The sequence below is a fragment of the Doryrhamphus excisus genome, chromosome 4 (genome assembly GCF_030265055.1).
Source record: "Doryrhamphus excisus isolate RoL2022-K1 chromosome 4, RoL_Dexc_1.0, whole genome shotgun sequence".
Lineage (NCBI taxonomy): Eukaryota > Metazoa > Chordata > Actinopteri > Syngnathiformes > Syngnathidae > Doryrhamphus > Doryrhamphus excisus.
The window spans coordinates 4,204,319-4,223,745 of record NC_080469.1 but is presented as its reverse complement, the minus strand read 5'-3'; the positions used below and the strand labels follow the sequence as shown (position 1 = coordinate 4,223,745).

General features: G+C 38.8%; 1 protein-coding gene across 13 annotated transcripts in view; it reads left to right on the top strand.

Moving 5' to 3' along the window:
• Positions 1–19,427, top strand: part of arvcfb (ARVCF delta catenin family member b) — a 221,456-nt gene that overhangs the window by 184,900 nt on the left and 17,129 nt on the right. For 11 of the 13 annotated variants that reach the window (XM_058070294.1, XM_058070295.1, XM_058070293.1 and 8 more), the window contains 2 exons: positions 1,441–1,458; positions 4,397–4,468. The exons of 1 other annotated variant lie outside the window; for it this stretch is intronic. In XM_058070294.1, the coding sequence (XP_057926277.1) occupies positions 1,441–1,458; positions 4,397–4,468 (90 nt within the window). The remainder of the gene's footprint in view (positions 1–1,440; positions 1,459–4,396; positions 4,469–19,427) is intronic. One more of the 13 variants, XM_058070297.1, reaches the window with a different exon arrangement.

Sequence of the window (19,427 nt, the reverse complement as noted above, 5' to 3'; positions counted from 1 at the left end):
CACACTATAAGCCGCTACTTTTTTCCAAAATTTTCAACCCCTGTGGCTTATTCAGTGATGCGGCCAATTTATGTAATTTTTCTAACGGCGGCCAGGGGCTCTCGAGTAGAAAAGGTAAGATTAAGACCGGTGGAATATATGCGTCGAGGACTGCAACTTCTTGTCTTGTGCATAAATTTAATTAGCGTGAACATACCCTCATCATGGAAAATGCAAAAAAGAAAAAAGCTTTCAAGCTAAAAGCAATGGGCTCTGGTTCCCACTCATCATGCATTAAAGCCAAATACAATACTTTTTTCATTTTGCAGCTATGTTATTCAAGTTTCATAATTTGTCCGTGTCAACTTCAGTCTTTTGAAGTTTCTTTTAGATTCTCCTGCTGGACTTAGTTCTCACTTTGTTTATATATTTTATATAATATATATTTATATATATATATTGATATAATAATATATTTTATATATTTTTTTTATAATTTTTTTTTTGCAGAAACTGCACTGGCAGAAAACAAGTTAATATGAGCTAGCTAACTAAGTACGTACCTATGACTATGAACCCTAAAAATTTTTTTTTTTTCAACCCCTGTTGAAATTATAAAAATACTTCACATAGAACTTAATATATTGCATTTAGAGCAGGGGTCTCAAACATGCGGCCCGCGGGCCAAATGTGGCCCGCAGGACACTAGTTTGAGGCCCCCGTCTTGATATGAAAGTTTAATGTTAGTACGGCCCGCGCAAGCTTGATATGGATGCTGTATGGTAATCATGTACCCAGAAAAAAATATTACATTTGATTAATTTACTTCTTGTCTTTGCATAAATTAAATTAGCGTGAACATACCCTCATCATGGAAAATGCAAAAAAAGAAATGCATATGACACAGCTTTCAAGCTAAAAGCAATCGAGCTGTCCGATAAAGAAGGAAACAGAGCTGCTGCACGTAAACTTATAAACTAATCGATGGCGAGACGCTTGGAAACGGCAGCGGGAAGAACTGGAGCAATGTAAAAAGACGGAAAAAAAAGCTTTCAGAGGTAATAAAAGCAGGCACCGTTTGTGAAGAAAGTTATATTATTATTATTATTAAGTTATATTATCAAAAACTTTGAAAACTCTCTGTGTACCGTGTTTCTTTGTAAATATGTTTACATGTTTTAATGTGGACACATGCGGCTTATTGTGTATGTACAAAATCGGTTTTCCTCTAAAAATGTAGTGGGTGAGGCTTATAATCAGGTGCACTCTATAGTCCGGAAATTACGGTATTTCTCACTCTTTAATCTCTTCTGATCTCCTTAGCTATTTAATTCCATCTCTTTTTCCGCAATAGCTGACTACTGTTCTCATTTTTACACATGTGAGCATGGCTTTTTTCACCATGCCCCTTCTCTCTTTTATGTGCTTTGTGTTTTTGGGCTGCTGCTTCCCTGACTGTAGAGGAATGGTTTAATCAAGGTGAGTGTCCTATTAAACCTTTTCTTCAGTCGTCCTGGTTCAACCCGACTTCATATTTCTTGTTAGAATACACAGGTGGTCCTCAGTTTACGTTTATTTTTGGTGAAATTCATTAAAAATGTATCTCTTATTAGTTCACTTTTTTGAGACGTCATTATGTTTCCCAAGCGGCAGCCATCACCATGGAGTGAAAATTAATTTGAGAGAGGAGACACGCCCACCAATATTAGCAGTTCTCTCGTTGTCACGCCCATCATTACAGATAAAGATTATTCATTCATTCATTCATTTTCTACCGCTTTTCCTCACGATGGTCGCGGGGGTGCTGGAGCCTATCCCAGCTGTCTTCAAGAGGCGGGGGTACACCCTGGACTGGTCGCCAGCCAATCACAGGGCACATATAGACAAACAACCATTCACACTCACATTCATACCTATGAATGGTAGTTTGGAGTCTCCAATTAACCTAGCATGTTTTTGGAATGTGGGAGGAAACCGGAGTACCCAGAACATGCAAACTCCACACAGAGATGGCCGAGGGTGGAATCGAACCCTGGTCTCCTAGCTGTGAGGTCTGCGCGCTAACCACTCGACCGCGACTCCAAATTGTCCATAGGTATGAATGTGAGTGTGAATGGTTGTTTGTCTATATGTGCCCTGTGATTGGCTGGTCACCAGTCCAGGGTGTATCCGGCCTCTTGCCCCAAGACAGCTGGGATAGGCTCCAGCATACCTGTGACCCAGGTGAGGATAAGCTTTTGGAAATATATATATATATAATATATATATAGGCACGTGGGTCGAGTGGTTAGCGCGCAGACCTCACAGCGAGGAGACCAGGGTTCAATTCCACCCTCGGCCATCTCTGTGTGGAGTTTGCATGTTCTCCCCGTGCATGCGTGGGTTTTCTCCGGGTACTCCGGTTTCCTCCCACATTCCAAAAACATGCTAGGTTAATTGGCGACTCCAAATTGTCCATAGGTATGAATGTGAGTGTGAATGGTTGTTTGTCTATATGTGCCCTGTGATTGGCTGGCCACCAGTCCAGGGTGTACCCCACCTCTCGCCCGGAGACAGCTGGGATAGGCGGCCCACGTAGAAAATGAATGAATGAATAAATATATATATAATATAATATATTTGGAAAAATATTAGTATTTGCCGGTAGTGCTGGTACCAACCTGGTTCTGTATTTAGTTGTTTATTACTGTGTTTATATGTCCTACGTTTATTCTGTATTCTGTATACTAATTTAGGAGTTTATATTGATATAATTTAGGTATTAGGTATTTAATTCCGACTTGCCCTAAACAAACTTACATTGACGTCTAGCAATGATATTTGTTCGTAACCCGAGGATCACCTGTATTTAGAAGTAGTTTTCAGTGTTCTTGAAAACATGAATGGAATTTGGTTTTCCCCATTTCGCATGCATTGCTCGACAACTTCACCTACTTTTGTTTCTAGGCCACATCCATCCAAGTGCTCTGTTTTTTTTTTCTGTCGTCTGTAGAAGGTAGACTCCATCTGGTACAAGTCATAGCTTCACCCAAAGGGCTCCTTTCGAACAAGTGAAAAAACATTTTAAGACAGTCTTATTGTGCAAACCTGAAGAATTATTCAGAATTATTCATTTACACGAGAAAAAATGGTTACTCGTATGCTTCTTACAAAGATATATTTTATATGGGGTATGATAACCTTTCAACTCAGGTGGGACCTTGTCTATTTTACTGGGCTTTTTTTGGTTCGATTAAAGAAAAACAACTTCTAAAAATGTTACAACTGAAGACAACCCACTGCTGTTTTGTCTTTAAACACCCTTTGTTGAATCCACTAGGATTGAGTGGAGGTAACGTTTCACCTTTTATTCAAAAGGCTTCTTCGCTTGTACATTTTTAGGTGTGGTGTCTCCGGTGGGTGTGTCCCCTTTGGGGGTATTCACAATGTGGGTATTGTTATTGCTGTTGGAACGAACCATCATGCATGCATCATTCATGGTTGTTCGCCCATCAAAACAACTCATTGGTGGTCACACTTCTCCTGTAATGAGACAATCTTTGGGGGGGAAATGTTAGGGCATTGTTGTAAGCACACAATTGGTAATTGTGGAAACTTTCTTCTCATATAACATAAGTGGATTATTTCACATATTTTTCAAGCTGCAGTCTTCCCCATCCAGAATTCAGACATTAGCCACGTTTACATGGACCCAAATATTCCAATTCCATTCAGGATATTTGCTCAAACGGAATTAATATAACCTTTGTATACACCTCATTCCGAAAGAAAAGTGCCAATCCGAATGAATATATAATGGGATTCCCAGGGGTGGAATATTCCTTTCCCCAATCCGATTGAGGTATCTTGTACCCGCTCAATCGGAAAGTTGTCAGACTGCGTTCTTCTTCGTGGTGTTTTTCTTCTCATCAAACATGCCGGGTTCCCTCTCATCATTGTCGGAGTCAGCCAATTAACCTAGCATGTTTTTGGAATGTGGAAGGAAACCGGAGTACCTGTAGAAAACCCACCCACGCATGGGGAGAACATGCAAACTCGAGCGGGTAATTGAACCTGGGTCTCCTAGCTGTGTGGCTTGCGCGCCAACCACTCGTCCACCGTGCAGCCCCATTCATTACTAATAAATAGAAAATACATTTTATACTTGTGTTAAACACATAACTAGGGTCAATTCCATCATTTTCTCGAATTGAACTCCTGTGTAAAGAGAGGCTCTAGCGTGGATAAACCCACACATGGACAGGGAGAACATGCAAACTCCACACAGAGATGGCCGAGGGTGGAATTGAACCCTGGTCTCCTAGCTGTGAAGTCTGCGCACTAACCACTCGACCGCTGTGCAGCCCCCATTTTGGATTATGAACTACTTTTTTTTACTGTGAATGACATTATGTCTTCCTTTCTTTCCTTCATCCAGGTAGAAAAAATGGTGAGAATGACAAAAACTATGACACATTGGATCTTCCCAAGCGTACTGAGCCATCAAAAGGTAGGCACATTACCGTCAAGCAAAATATGCTGAATCCGGTTTTGAATTTTGGTTAAATTAGTGGGCAGTTGTAGTGCTAGCAGATGGCGTCAGCCGAGTGAAATGTCACCGTATTCATGGTAGAACAGGACACATTAATGTCCTCTCATGTTTGCATACTGTTGTTTAGTGGTTGGTTAGAATGTGTTTCATGTTGCAGAAAAGGCAGATGAATAAATAGATGTGACTTAATAGCCAAGGACACGCATTATTAAGCATGGCAGAAATATGCTTTCTTAATAAGGAGCAGGTCGAGGTAAGCTCGCTTGTCAGGACAAATGTTTGTCTCTATAAAATTGTGTTTCTGTTCGGTACACGTAATTGCCTCTGCCAGGACCTATCATCTGGTCCCGTTGCTAGAAAGACTGGGAGCAGGGAGTCGTCGTCTGCTGCTGAGGTTTGAAGCAGATATGATGGATTACATCTGATCTCATATTGAGAGAGGTCAATCCTGTGGCTCAGACTCACATTGCAACACACAAGGATTTGTCTTTTTGTCTGCCGAAGAAACAGCCGACAATGGTGTTTTTCCTATTTGAGTAATGGAAACTGTTGGAGTTGATTATCGTTGTTTTGTTATTTGATTATTCATGGAGGCCATAAGATGCATGGGAACAACCTGTACACACAACAGTGGCTGATTAGTAGTTATGATTTCATCATTATAATTCATTCATTCATTCATTTTCTACCGCTTATCCTCACGAGGGTTGCTGGGGTGCTGGAGCCTACCCCAGCTGTCTTCGGGCAAGAAGCAGGGTACACCCTGGACTGGTGGCCAGCCAATCACAGGGCACATATAGACAAACAACCATTCACACTCACATTCATACCTATGGACAATTTGGAGTCGCCAATTAACCTAGCATGTTTTTGGAATGTGGGAGGAAACCGGAGTACCCGGAGAAAACCCACACATGCACGGGGAGAACATGCAAACTCCACACAGAGATGACCGAGGGTGGAATTGAACTCTTCTTCTAGTCTTCTAGCTGTGAGGTCTGCGTGCTAACCAATCGACCACCGTGCAGCAATTACCTTTTTTTTGGTTAACGTAATTTCTCTATACCAGGGATGTCCAAAATACAACCCGGGGGCCATTTTACAATCCATAGCTGTTCTTTCATTGGCCTATTGCACATTCTAAAAATACAATTAAACAAGAAAACAACAGCAAGAATAATAAAGTCACTTTCTTCCTGTTTTTTGTAGGGGTGTGTATTGGCAAGAATCTAGCGATACGATACGATATATATCACGATATATCACGATACTGTTAACAAGGCAATGTTTTTGTTTTTTTTCTTGTTAAAGATTATTTCCTGGAAAAACTGAATTACACCAGCAATATGCACTTACTAAACACATTTTTATTCCATTAGAACAGTATGTTATGCTGTATCACTAACTTTCCTCTGTAAAAACTTAAAGTGTAGCATTTGGATGAATAAAGCTTTAACATCTGGCTTTAAATTTACAAAAAAAAAAACATAAAAACACAAATAAATTAAATTATGTCTCAAGATCCTGCTCAAATGTTCACATTCTATTAGCTGTGGAAAAAATGCATAGTATACAGTCCCTGACTTATCCACCATCAGAACACTATTTTTGTGGAATAAAGTAACTAACATCAGTAAAAAAAGTCCTTTTAGGATGCTTGTAACTGTATGTACTACATAGTATAATACTCATTGATATCATCCCACAGGAGATGTCTATTTGCGGAATAATGAACAGACATTATCGTGTCAACTCTTTGTTGCCTCTTGGCTCTGAAAAGTCTGAGGCGCGATTGAATTAAGAAAAATGAACCTCACTTCTATTATTCCTTTTTGCTGTTGTCACTGCGAATACTTCACTAAAAGGCTCTGTGACACCAATCTGATTCTTCTAATCTTCCCTGCAGTATATCTTAGAAATGCCTGCAGGAAACAAAATAATTCCCCCCGAAGCCACGATGAGCAGTCTGCTACAGTGAGAAAAATTTGAGCATAATCTTTTTCAAGATAAAGCATTGTTGTACTGTTAAATGTTGCAATGTCGACTTTTGAGTGGAACAATTGCAGTGGGACCAAAGTTCTTTGTTACTACATCTCTCAAGTTAACTCATGACTCTGCCTTCGAAATTCCAAGTAGCATTCTCACATACCGTAGCTCAGGGGTCTCAAACTCAATTTACCTGGGGGCCACTGGAGCTAGGGTCTGGGCAAGGCTGGGCCGCATCAGGTTTTCCCAAAAAAAAACCCAAAAAAACGCATTTATTAAAAACGGAAAAATATACAAACTTTTTCAGTGCTTTGGTTCCGATTTTCTACAATAAAAGCTCTGATAAAACATTCCACTGTTCTCAAATATCTTACTTTTTATTTTTCTACACAAAATAAGATGAAAAATAAATAAACAAATCAAAAATAAAGAAAATCAATCAGTAATAAATAAATATAATAATAATAATAAAACGGCAAATAATAAAAACTTAAGAAACCACATATAGTTGGTGGGTAGACAAATTATTTTTTTCAGATTAAAATTAACAAAGCATTATTAGAGCCCTGTAGACATGACAAAACACGACTATAGTCACATTTATACTTTTTTTTTATTTACAACATATTGCGCAACTGCAGGGTCTTGAGACACACGCTAACTCGCAAACTAGAGAGCTAGCGACCTAAACTGTAGCCTTCAAGTTATTTCCTTTAAACTTAAATATCCAAAAACTTACCACTTCCACACGGATAGGGAGGATAACTATTAACATTTATTTAACCTTTAACATGAACATTAATCAAACGTAATAATTTTTTCTGGGTACATGATACTCAAACTAGTGTCCTGTTGGCCACATTTGGCCCACGGGCCGCGGGTTTGAGACCCCTGCCGTAGCTGATCTAGGTTATTATCCGTGTAGAATTTAGCACTAAGATAGCAATGCTTATTTTCGGGTCTTAAAGATGTCTTAACTGCTGCGGTGAGCTTCTGTGCATCACTTCACACTAAATCAGGGGTCTCAAACACGCGGCCTGCGGGACACTTTTTAATAAATGCGTTTTTTTGTTTGTTTTTTTGGAAAACCTGATGCGGCCCAGTCTCGCCCAGACCCTAGCTCCAGTGGCCCCCAAGTAAATTGAGTTTGAGACCCCTGCACTAAATGCACCAGTCAGGTGATAAAGGTGACACCTCCCCATCTTTCTCAAGTACTGTTGTCACATTTCATAGCAAGGTGAGACGTAATTACTACTGCTGCCGTCTGAACTCACCTCACATGGACATTTCTAATAATAACTCATTCAATCACTTTTATTTTTCAAAAGACATCCGTCACAGTACCGGACATTTTTGACTAATTGAATGCACACAAAATATTGTGTTCTAGAGGTATACAAACATGGTATCTACCAAAAGAAATGAATATATGATGATTGAAATACTATCATTGTGAGACGGAATATTCGTGTGGGGAATCGTGCACAAAATTACTATAAACCCTAAACCGCCTCCTCCCAAACTAAACAGTGTATCGCTTTAAGAATTGATTTTAAGATTTTATTGTTTGTTTTTAAGGCGTTGAATGGGCTGGCCCCCAAATACATAAATACGGACCTCATCCAAATTTACTCTCCAGCGCGGTCACTGAGGTCCGAGGGCCAGCTCCAACTTGTGGTGCCCAAGACCGAGCCTTTTCTGTGGTTGGCCCCAAACTATGGAACTCTCTCCCCTCCCAAGTAAAAAAGGTCCCCAACATCGAAAGCTTTAAGTCTGGTCTTAAAACCCACTTTTATTCTCTGGCTTTTAACTCGGAGTGAGTCGTATGGTCCTGTGTCTTTTAGTTCTTTCTTTTTATTTGAATTTGTTTTATTTTTTATACTTCTATTGCTTCTTGTTTTTAATATTTTAATATCTATTTTACATCTTTATTTCTTATTTGATCTTTTAATTTTGGATTAAATTCAATTTGTACCTTTATTTATTGTATTTTATTTTTACTTTTAATTTTACTAGTCTGTGCAGCACTTTGGAAACTCTGTTTATAAAATGCGCTATATAAATCAAGTGGATTGGATTGGAAACAGGTTAAAATGGCGATAAACGTTTTTAACACACAGAGGACACACTTGTGGCGCTTAAAATAAAGGTGGCGCTGCCGTGTAAACAAAATAAGAGTGTCATAAAAACATTTGCATATTCATTGCAGGAAGTGCATGGGTGACTACATTTTCCTTAATCACAAGTACGGGTAATACGGGTTTGTTGAAGATTTTCAAGGCTGACATGTCCTTAGAAAAGTTAGCCAGTTTGTTACCCATAAATAAATGTGCTTTGTAACTTATTTAAGACACAACTGAATTTAAATTGTAAATTGCTTTATGCCGTCAAATCATCATACCCAAAAATATTGTGATATATGCAAAGGTCCATATCACTCAACTTTACTTGTAAATATGTTGTGGTTCATATTCTCCTGACCCTCCTTCTATGTAGGTCTCACACAGTGATAGGAGATAGGAGATAATGAGGGATAAAGGAGTGAAAAACAAGTCAAGCGAGGGGCATATTTAAGTGAGACCACCGTGTGTGGTTGGAAATACAAAGAGATTTCTGTAATAATGCTATTCCTGGGTGGCTGCACTCGACATCATTAGTGGAATTAGGTCCTTGCAGATTGGTATTTGTGATGATACATGGCGGCATTTATCTGGCGATGCTTAGAAGAAGGTAATTACTTTTTTCCCCAGAACTGAGGCGACACATAAACTTCACACGACACATGGCATGCAGTAATCAACTGTTTTCAAGTTTTACAAACTTTCATAACCCTCAAACTTCTGTGTCATAATTTAGACCAGCAAAGCCTGATTTTGTATTTCAACGTGCAGCGAGACAATAGCTGCGTTGTCTACGTATATATAAGTATAGAAGAGGAACGTACAACTGAGGACAGCTCCCTGGCATGCTGACATTATTCATGAACAATTATTCATATGTGATAATACAGTTATTTTAAACACGGCAGTAGTTCGGAAGTCCTCGGGAGTGCTTGGGAGTGGGCAGAATAAATTAAAACAGACCATACAGATTCGGGAAGATCTAGAAAGCTTTATGTGCGAGTTATTTTGTGTACGTGCTCTATAGGAGTCCACAGCTTAATACAAAGGGCCAAAAATTCCATTGATATAATCCCTTTAAATTATCATAAAAAAACTATGGTTACCCAATTTCCATCCATGCATTTTCTGTGCTGCTTATCCTCACTAGAGCTACTCAGTTTAATACTTCGGGCGAGAGGCGGGGTACACCCTGGACTGGTGGCCAGCCAATCACAGGGCACATATAGACAAACAACCATTCACACTCACATTCATACCAACGGACAATTTGGAGTCGCCAATTAACCTAGCATGTTTTTGGAATGTGGGAGGAAACCGGAGTACCCGGAGAAAAACCCACGCATGCACGGGGAGAACATGCAAACTCCACACAGAGATGGCCGAGGGTGGAATTGAACCCTGGTCTCCTAGGCTGTGAGGTATGCGCGCTAACCACACGATCGCCGTGCAGCCTTATATACAGCAATGTACATTAATTATGTTCGGTAATTGAACTCTTACAATGGTGGTGGTCCAGATCAGATCAAATCTAAGGCATTGGATTACAAGCAGAGTAAATAGTGTAATATTTGTAGAATACTGTATATTCCTACACCTCTTCAATGTAGGTTTAGTAACTTTGATTTTATATTGTACCTCTGTCAAACGTTATTGTGGCAATAAACCAAAACTGCACTATGACTGGGTGTGCATCTAAAGAGAGAACAGCAGGGATTGTTATCCTCCAACAGTTAATCCAAAGTAAATCCATCACTCTTAAATGTGCGTTGGGTTGATGGAACCAGAACACGCAGTAAATGAGGGATGGATGCTGACACCATTCCAGACATAGCAAATCCCTTCACTGTCAGCCGCCATCACAGTCTGTATAATGCATTCTGATGCTGGTTCTATTGAGAAACCGAAGGACCTCCAATTAGGCTGTGGTGTTGGTATGCTTCTAAATCAGGATTCAGAAATGTGAACACATAACCGGATTTGTGTTGATATTGTAACTCTTGCCATCACAACTGATGAACTGATACAGATGTATGTGATTGATCTCAGATCACAGGTCAATCAAGTATCAGAAAATGTATGATATACCGTATCAACCTTGACAAGAGACAAGTCCTCTTTTTCAAGACTCCATCCATCCATTTTTTTGTACCGTTTATTCCCTATCCCAGCTGTCTTTGGGCGAGAGGCGGGGTACACCCTGGACTGGTCGCCAGCCAATCACAGGGCACATATAGACAAACAACCATTCACACTCACATTCATACCTATGGACAATTTGGAGTCGCTAATTAACCTAGCATGTTTTTGGAATGTGGGAGGAAACCGGAGTACCCGGAGAACATGCCAACTCCACACAGAGATGGCCGAAGGTGGAATTGAACCCTGGTCTCCTAGCTGTGAGGTCTGCGTGCTAACCACTTGCACACCGTGCAGCCCAGGTAAATTGCAAATAAATTAAATAAAACTGTAAATAAATATTTACAGTATATATAATATAATATTTAATTAATAATAATAAATTAAATAAAACTAAAAATAAAAAATTGTGTTGTACACAAATCAGACAGGGCGGTCTGGAACTAGAGTATCCAAATTGTTGTGTAAATCCAGCAATGCACACATGTTAACCACTCGACTACCGGTAAATTCAACATTTACCGTTTAATGTTTTTGGAATTTGGGAGGAAACCGGAGTTCCGGAAAATGTGCGCACAAGTGTGTTCACACACAATCTACCAAAAAAGCATAAAGCATTCCACCATGAATCCAACATGAAGCAAAGTGACAGATCAGGCATCACAGACATTTCATTCATGCTCTTAATATGTAGGCTTTATGTAACATTACATACAAATTACCAAAAGACCCTATTCGTGTCAGTACCAGATTATTCTAAGTGAGGTCTATGTAAATGTCCGTGAACGTACCCTGTACATAATCCCAAACTCCAAGCCTTTCGTATCGTTCAAGTCCTTTACGGATCTGCCTCAAGAAGGTCGTTATATCTACAGTATCTTCAGTTCCCATTCCAGTCAGCGCCATATCTCTATTCCACCCACCCCCATACACATATATATATATGTATATATACACTTTCTCTGCCTCTCGCTGGCTGTCTCTCAATCTCCATCAGACCAGCAGCAGTTCACAGGATTATCTTGGTTATTCCCGGAGGCTGGACACCCAACCTCAAAACCTCAACCCAAAGTGCTGAATACTGAATACAACTCGCTTTGGCTGCAGTTTTCTGCATCAGTCTTTTTTATGATAGCTGATTCTTGTTTCTTCTTCTTTTTGAAATGCAACTTTTTGATTGCCATCAGACAATGTCCTCTCTAGCTTATCTCTGGCGCCTCTTTGCTTGTGTTTCTTTTTTGGATGGTGTTTTTCCTGTCTGGGTAATTCTCAAGCACCATGTAATATTATATCTTATTTATTAAAAGGCAGACTTCTCATCATTGGGAAGCATTTGAGCAGACGTTTATTGGGAAGATTTATTGAACCCAAGTAGTTGAGTAATAGTTGCACAATTTTTGCATTTATCTACTGGCTACATACGCAAAAGTATTATCAGTAGCCACGTATACATGGACCCAAATATTCCAATTCCATTCGGGTTATTTGCTCAAACTGAAAGAATGTAAACTTTGTATACACCTCATTCCGAAAGAAAAGTGCCAATCCGAATGAATATATAATCGGATTCCCAGGGGTGGAATATTCCTTTCCCCAATCCGATTGAGGTATCTTGTACCCGCTCAAACGGAAAGTTGTCAGACTGTGTTCTTCTTCTTCTGTTGTTTATTGGCGGTTGGCAAGCAGCTTTGGTGTGCATTAGCGCCATCTGTGGAACAGAATCTAAACCCTTCTATACGCCATTCACAAGTCCAATTTTATTCAAAAAGAAAATACATATCTATATAAAACATGTGCCGAGCTTAATTATAAAATATTAGCAAGATTGAACTTTATCTTTTCCTGTTCCCGGGTGCGTTCTTTCAGCGAATGCTGAGATATGACGTAATACGCAGCTCCAGACGTTCTTCCATTTAAAAAAATGGAGGCGAGCAATCGGCACTGGACTGCTAAGGAAAGTTTGTTTTTGATTCAAACTAAATTTCAAGACTGGACGAAGGAAAAACTGGCAATACGAAGTTATTCCAACAAGTGAAAGAAAAACTCCAGGAAGTCGGTATCACGTGATGTTGGTGTTTACACTTTACTGCGCATGCCCCATTGACTATTCCGGTTGATTATAGCAGAGCATGTAGACACGCCATTGGAATATTCCTTTCCATGTATACCATTGCTTTCGGAAAAGTCATTCGGAAAGAGAAAAACTCCTCATGTAAACATGGCTATTGTCAGCCTGTGAGTCCCGATTTATCTCAAGTGACCAGTCTTCAGCCCCTAAAAGCAAACAATGTGACAGCAATTGAAATTGACTAATTCCACAACCAGAACGTTCTATAGTTTCCATTCTATAAAATATCCACTTAGAACAGCAGTTCACTATCGCTGGCTCAGCTGTACAGACTGACCGGTGAATGAAACCATTTGGCAGCAAAGTGGGGTTTCCATAGCAACACCAGCACTGCCAACATGTACAATATACTTTCAACTCAACAAATTGTCTACTTCAATTGATTGTGCAGTTTTGGCGCTTCTTCTGCAGTTTGTTATGGACAAAGGATATGGAGAGTTCTGGGACACAAGAGGGTGATGGTGGGAGAAAGGAAAACCGAATGTTCCGGACTGTATGTGTTTGATCTGCTGCCAGCAAGTAGTTGCAATGTGTGTGTAAATGTGTGTAGGCTGTAGCATTGGCTGAGGACCACCATATTATTAATTAAGTGAATATCTGTCTGAAAAGTGGTCTAAAAAAGCACCAAAAGTGATTGTCCCCCGTTAAAACATAACTTAACAGAGATTAATTGAGATCTATCCGTTTGGGAAAGGTTAGAAAGCCATTTCTAAGGCTTTGGGACTCTAGTGAACCACAGTGAGAGCCATTATCCATAAATGGCGAAAACTTGGAACCGTGGTGAGCCCAATGACCACATCATCCAAAACAACATTCAAAGAACTTCAGGCCTTACTTGCCTCAGTTTAGGTCAGTGTTCATGAACCAAAAATCATGAATCAAAAACCACTGCTGAACAAAAAGAACATTAAGGCTCATCTCGGTTGGCCCAACCAGTTATTATTAAGCAAAAAGGGAAATCTTCTGTGGTTAAACAGTTTTTCATCGTTACCAACTCCAGGGAAGCAACAAATTAAAAAAAAGCACACTGCCTGTCATTATTTTACCTTTTGTCTATGGTGATGTTGTCAAATAGATGGCAGTGACAAGCAGTATCAGAGCTGCAAACCAGGAAGGAACATGTGTGCATTGCTGGATTTACACAACAATTTGGATACTCTAGTTCCAGACCGCCCTGTCTGATTTCACACTCTAACACAAACCCACAAGATGTAATCAAACCAAATGCCTTCCTCACTCACAGTGCAACCAAAAATAACATCACAGTGGAGCACTGGGTTGTAACTAGACAAATGCCTACTAGTGTACAACACTAGTTTTAATTTAATTTATTTGCAATTTACCTGGGCTGCATGGTGTTCAAGTGGTTAGCACGCAGACCTCACAGCTAGGAGACTAGGGTTCAATTCCACCCTCGGGCATCTCTGTGTGGAGTTTCCATGTTCTACCTGTGCATGCGTACGTTTTCTCCGGGTACTCCGGTTTCCTCCCACATTCCAAAAACATGCTAGGTTAATTAGCGACTCCAAATTGTCCATAGGTATGAATGTGAGTGTGAATGGTTGTTTGCCGATATGTGCCCTGTGATTGGCTGGCCACCAGTCCAGGGTGTATCCCGCCTCTCGCCTGAAGACAGCTGGGATAGGCTCCAGCACCCCCCCAAAAAGCGGTAGATAATGAATGAATGAATGCAATTTACCTATTTTAATTTATATTTTAATTTTTATTTATTATTATTGTATTATTAATATATTATTATTATTATTATATTTTTATTATTTTTTATTTTTATTTTAATTTAAGCCAACGAGCACGCTTCCCTAACAGATCAATAACATCATCATAATACAGTGATCGGTGACCTATGCAATGCCTGGATGAGGTTGTGAAGTTTCACATACAGCATTCACATTCCTCACCCGGTTGTGTTGAAAACGATTATTGCTGTTTGACCAGTATTTTTACACAAGGCACAGATATATGCATCTAAGTAGCTAATTGTCTATTTTTTTTTTTTTAATGGGTCAGATCATCTCCTGGTTCTCTGCACAAGAGCCTTTGTTGATGAATTTAGATATCATTTAGGCACATAGTGAATTTAAACGAATTACTAGGGTTGTACTGACAGAAGGGTTATTTCTCATCATTTTAATCACAGAGGGTGTTTGGATATTCATTTCAAATTGATGCCAGTTTACCAGCTTGTTCCAGTGTGTTCCCTTCCTGCAGGATTTCACTCTGCTATCAGCAAAGAAAAATGAAACATTACCCTTCTTTTCAGCAGCAGTTGGCTCAAAAAAAAAAAGATGGAAGGAAACATTCATTGTTTGGACATTTTTGGTAACACTAGAGGTGGACGATTGTGGTTAAAAAGCAGGCTCGGAGGAAGTACGATATGTAAGGTTTTGTGTTGCCTCGTTGTCCCCTTTTGGCGCTCTGTCTCTCTTCCCCCCCAACTCTGACTTCCCCTCAACCACCCATCTCACCAGGACGCCTTTGTGGTCTCAAACTGATGGGCAGCAGTACAAGAGACAGGCACAACCACCTTCTGCTTCCATTTGTCAGCATCCAGTAAACTAAGGCCAAGTGCAGCATAGATATGCTAATGTTCCATGCCCCGAGGCTACCCATAGAGGTGCCAATCTACAGTGCAGTCCAAATGGGTACCACGGGAGATAATGAAGCTTTGACTCCTGGGGGTGCCTTTGCAGTAAGACAGTGCACAGTTTTTGGGCGCACTTGGTATTTATTATTCAGAAGGTTGTACTTAGATACTGTATGCAATGGAAGGCTCCATCACATACTTTCCCTCAGGTTTAAGTAAGGCCTGCTTCTGCACTTTAGATCTTTAGTCTGTCCGTTTTCAAGATACTTATCCGATTTAGGGGTTGTAGGTAGAGATGTCTGATAATATATGGGATCATATCGATATCCGTTTTTCTGCCGATAATGATATTGTTACACAAGTGAAACAATATACAGTGTTCAGTTCAGTTTGGTATTATTCCCAGGTTTCCCCTTTAGAATATAAATACACAATTTGTGTTACGGTTTGCTCTTTGTGTGTAATGCAGCTCCACCTAAATAATAGCACAGACTACTAATGAGACACAGGAACTGCCACACACGCTTTTCCAGTGACTGCAAAGCAGCTGCACATCAAAACAGGAAACGGAAAACCAAAATAAGAGTACAAAAAAAGAAACAACATGAAAGCTAAGGAAAACGAAAACTTGTGATTATCAACCTGTCATTTGGACTTATTGCGTAGTGTTTATTTGTGGAATGCATCCATTAGAAGGATGGAGGGTAATGTGTTCATTACATGACATTAGTTGGAGGATCGACGCAATCGGAGCTGGACTTCTAAGACATTTGGTAATGGTAATGGTTTTATTTCATTTGAACATGCATCAGATTACAATTGAATGCATCCCATAATCAGTTCACAGTTCCACATGTCCAAAAGGAGGAGGAAGAAACAAAGCTTATTAAATCCTACCCCTCCATCTGGTACTTTTACAATCAGTAACTGTTACATTTGTTCACTTCCTGCTTTCCTAATATAGTTTAAGTTTTTTTTGTTGTTGTTTTTTTAATTTTTTGTCAAGTACGAGGTGATATGAGCATCCAATGACATAATGGGTACCATAGTAAGTGTCAATATAGTGATATATATAGCACATCATGACTGGTTCAAGACTCTTCATCCTTGTATTTAGCAAACATCATCTGCTTGTATTGTTTATTAAATTGGCTCATTGTTGTGCATTGTTTGATTTCCTTACTCAATTCATTCCATAGTTTGATTCCACATACTGAAATGCTATGGCTTTTTAACGTAGTCCTAGCATAGAAGTGTTTCAAATGTACTTCTTCCCTGAGATCATATTTCTCCTCTCTTGTAGAGAAGTATTGGATGACATTTTTAGCTAATTGGTTATTTTTAGCCTTATGCATTATTTTAGCTGTTTGAAAATGAACTATATCAGCAAGTTGAAGTATTTGTGATTTTAGAAATAAGGAGTTAGTATGTTCTCTGTAGGCGGCATTATGAATTATCCTTACTGACCTTTTTTGCAGTACATTTAGCGAGTGAAGATTGCTTTTATAGTTATTACCCCATATTTAGAAATAACCTTTCACCTTTCATCTGAGCAGGATCCTTCAGTTCATGCTCAGGGTCTAAGTGGAACAACTCTAGTGTAACTAGATGCTATAAATAGCACGTTTCAAAGGGGGTTTAATACGAATGCCACCAGAAAAAGCCCTCTTTTCCACCTAACTTTAAAATCTGTGCAATGACGAGAATTAATTATATTCAAGATTATAAAACCATTATAAAGTAACATTCTAATGTTCCTAACTTTCATACAACTAGTATACATCTTGCCAGTTTATTTGTTTTTGTTACATGGTTCTCCTGCTCATTCCTTATTTAATGAATCTAAGAGTGTTGCAAGCATTATTAAACTAGCAGCACTTGTAATGATAAGTTGTGGCCTCTCCGTGGCTCTGCTTTTCAAGAGTCTTCATTAGTTCCCCATGTGGCTGCATATATTTGAATAAAGACACATGAAAGGGAGCTTGTGGGGCCAAATGTGCGTAAGATGCAAATGTGGAATGACAGACACCTGGGAATTGCACATTGAAAGACTACATAAATAAAGTGTTTGTGGTCAGCACTGTTCATCATCAGGCTGCAAGTTTTTACTCTGTCATGGATATTTTTCTTCTACCACAATAGGAATTCCTGCAAGACAAAAACACGTATATTGTTTGAGTTACCTATATAAATCTGGACTCCAAAGGTCAGATCTGTTTCAAGATGGGGGATTATTTTATGTTCTGTTTGTTTTCTGTATCTCCATCTGTATCCCTGACACTCTATTTCTCACCTGTCGTTTTTCAAAAAAAAAACTACTGCATAGAGGCTTGTAGTACTTTGATTGATGATCACTGGTGTTTGACAAGCCAGGGCTTGATGTGTTTGTGGCTATGTGTGTGTTAGCATTAACATTAACAGAGAGTTAACAGGAGTCACAAATCAATTAACTCATTACCATCTACTAGCCTGATTTAGTGCTCTCTACCCTACCCTTCATTGCAGTCAAACAACTTTGCTGCAACTTTTTGCAGTAGATCATTTAATTGCTTCTATCAGTAACATTCTACAGATTTATATATGTATATATATATTTATATATGTCCTTATGTTTTTTTTTTTGTAAAACCAAGTATTTAACCAGTATTTTATCATGTAAATATCAATGTTTAATATATAGGGCTGTCAATCGATTAAAACATTTCATCACGATTAATCACATTTAGTCTACAGTTAACTCACAATTAATCACATTTAATTGCAGAGAGACTCTATAATAAGTAGGGGAAATTTCTTTGTGGTAAACAATGCTATGTACAACTACAACGATAATTACATAAAATTGTATGTAAAAGGATATCAATTTCGGAACTAGAGGCCTTACTCACAATTAATCACAGTTAATCGCAGAGAGACTCTATAATAAGTAGGGGAAATCTCTTTGTGGTAAACAATGCTATGTACAACTACAACGATAATTACATCAAAATTTATGTAAAAGGATATCAATTTCAGAACTAGAGGCCTTACTCACAATTAATCGCATTTAATCGCAGAGAGACTCTATAATAAGTAGGGGAAATCTCTTTGTGGTAAACAATGCTATGTACAACTACAACGATAATTACATCAATTTTTTTGCAAAAGGATATCAATTTCGGAACTAGAGGCCTTACTCACAATTAATCACAGTTAATCGCAGAGAGACTCTATAATAAGTAGGGGAAATTTCTTTGTGGTAAACAGTGCTATGTACAACTACAACGATAATTACATCAAATTTTATGTAAAAGGATATCAATTTCGGAACTAGAGGCCTTACTCACAATTAATCGCAGTTAATCGCAGAGAGACTCTATAATAAGTAGGGGAAATCGCTTTGTGGTAAACAATGTTATGTACAACTACAACGATAATTACATCAAATTTTTTGTAAAAGGATATCAATTTCGGAACTATAGGCCTTACTCACAATTAATCACAGTTAATCGCAGAGAGACTATAATAAGTAGGGGAAATCTCTTTGTGGTAAACAATGCTATGTACAACTACAACGATAATTACATCAAATTTTATGTAAAAGGATATCATTTTCGGAACTAGTGGCCTTACTCACAATTAATCGCAGTTAATCGCAGAGAGACTCTATAATAAGTAGGGGAAATCTCTTTGTGGTAAACAATGCTTATGTACAACTACAACTATAATTACATCAAATTTTATGTAAAAGGATATCAATTTCGGAACTAGAGGCCTTACTCACAATTAATTGCATTTAATCGCAGAGAGACTCTATAATAAGTAGGGGAAATCTATTTGTGGTAAACAATGCTATGTACAACTACTATTACATCAAAATGTATGTAAAAGGATATCAATTTCAGAACGAGAGGCCTTACTTCAAGCAATCAGTCAGCAAGCATATTTTTGTATTACTAT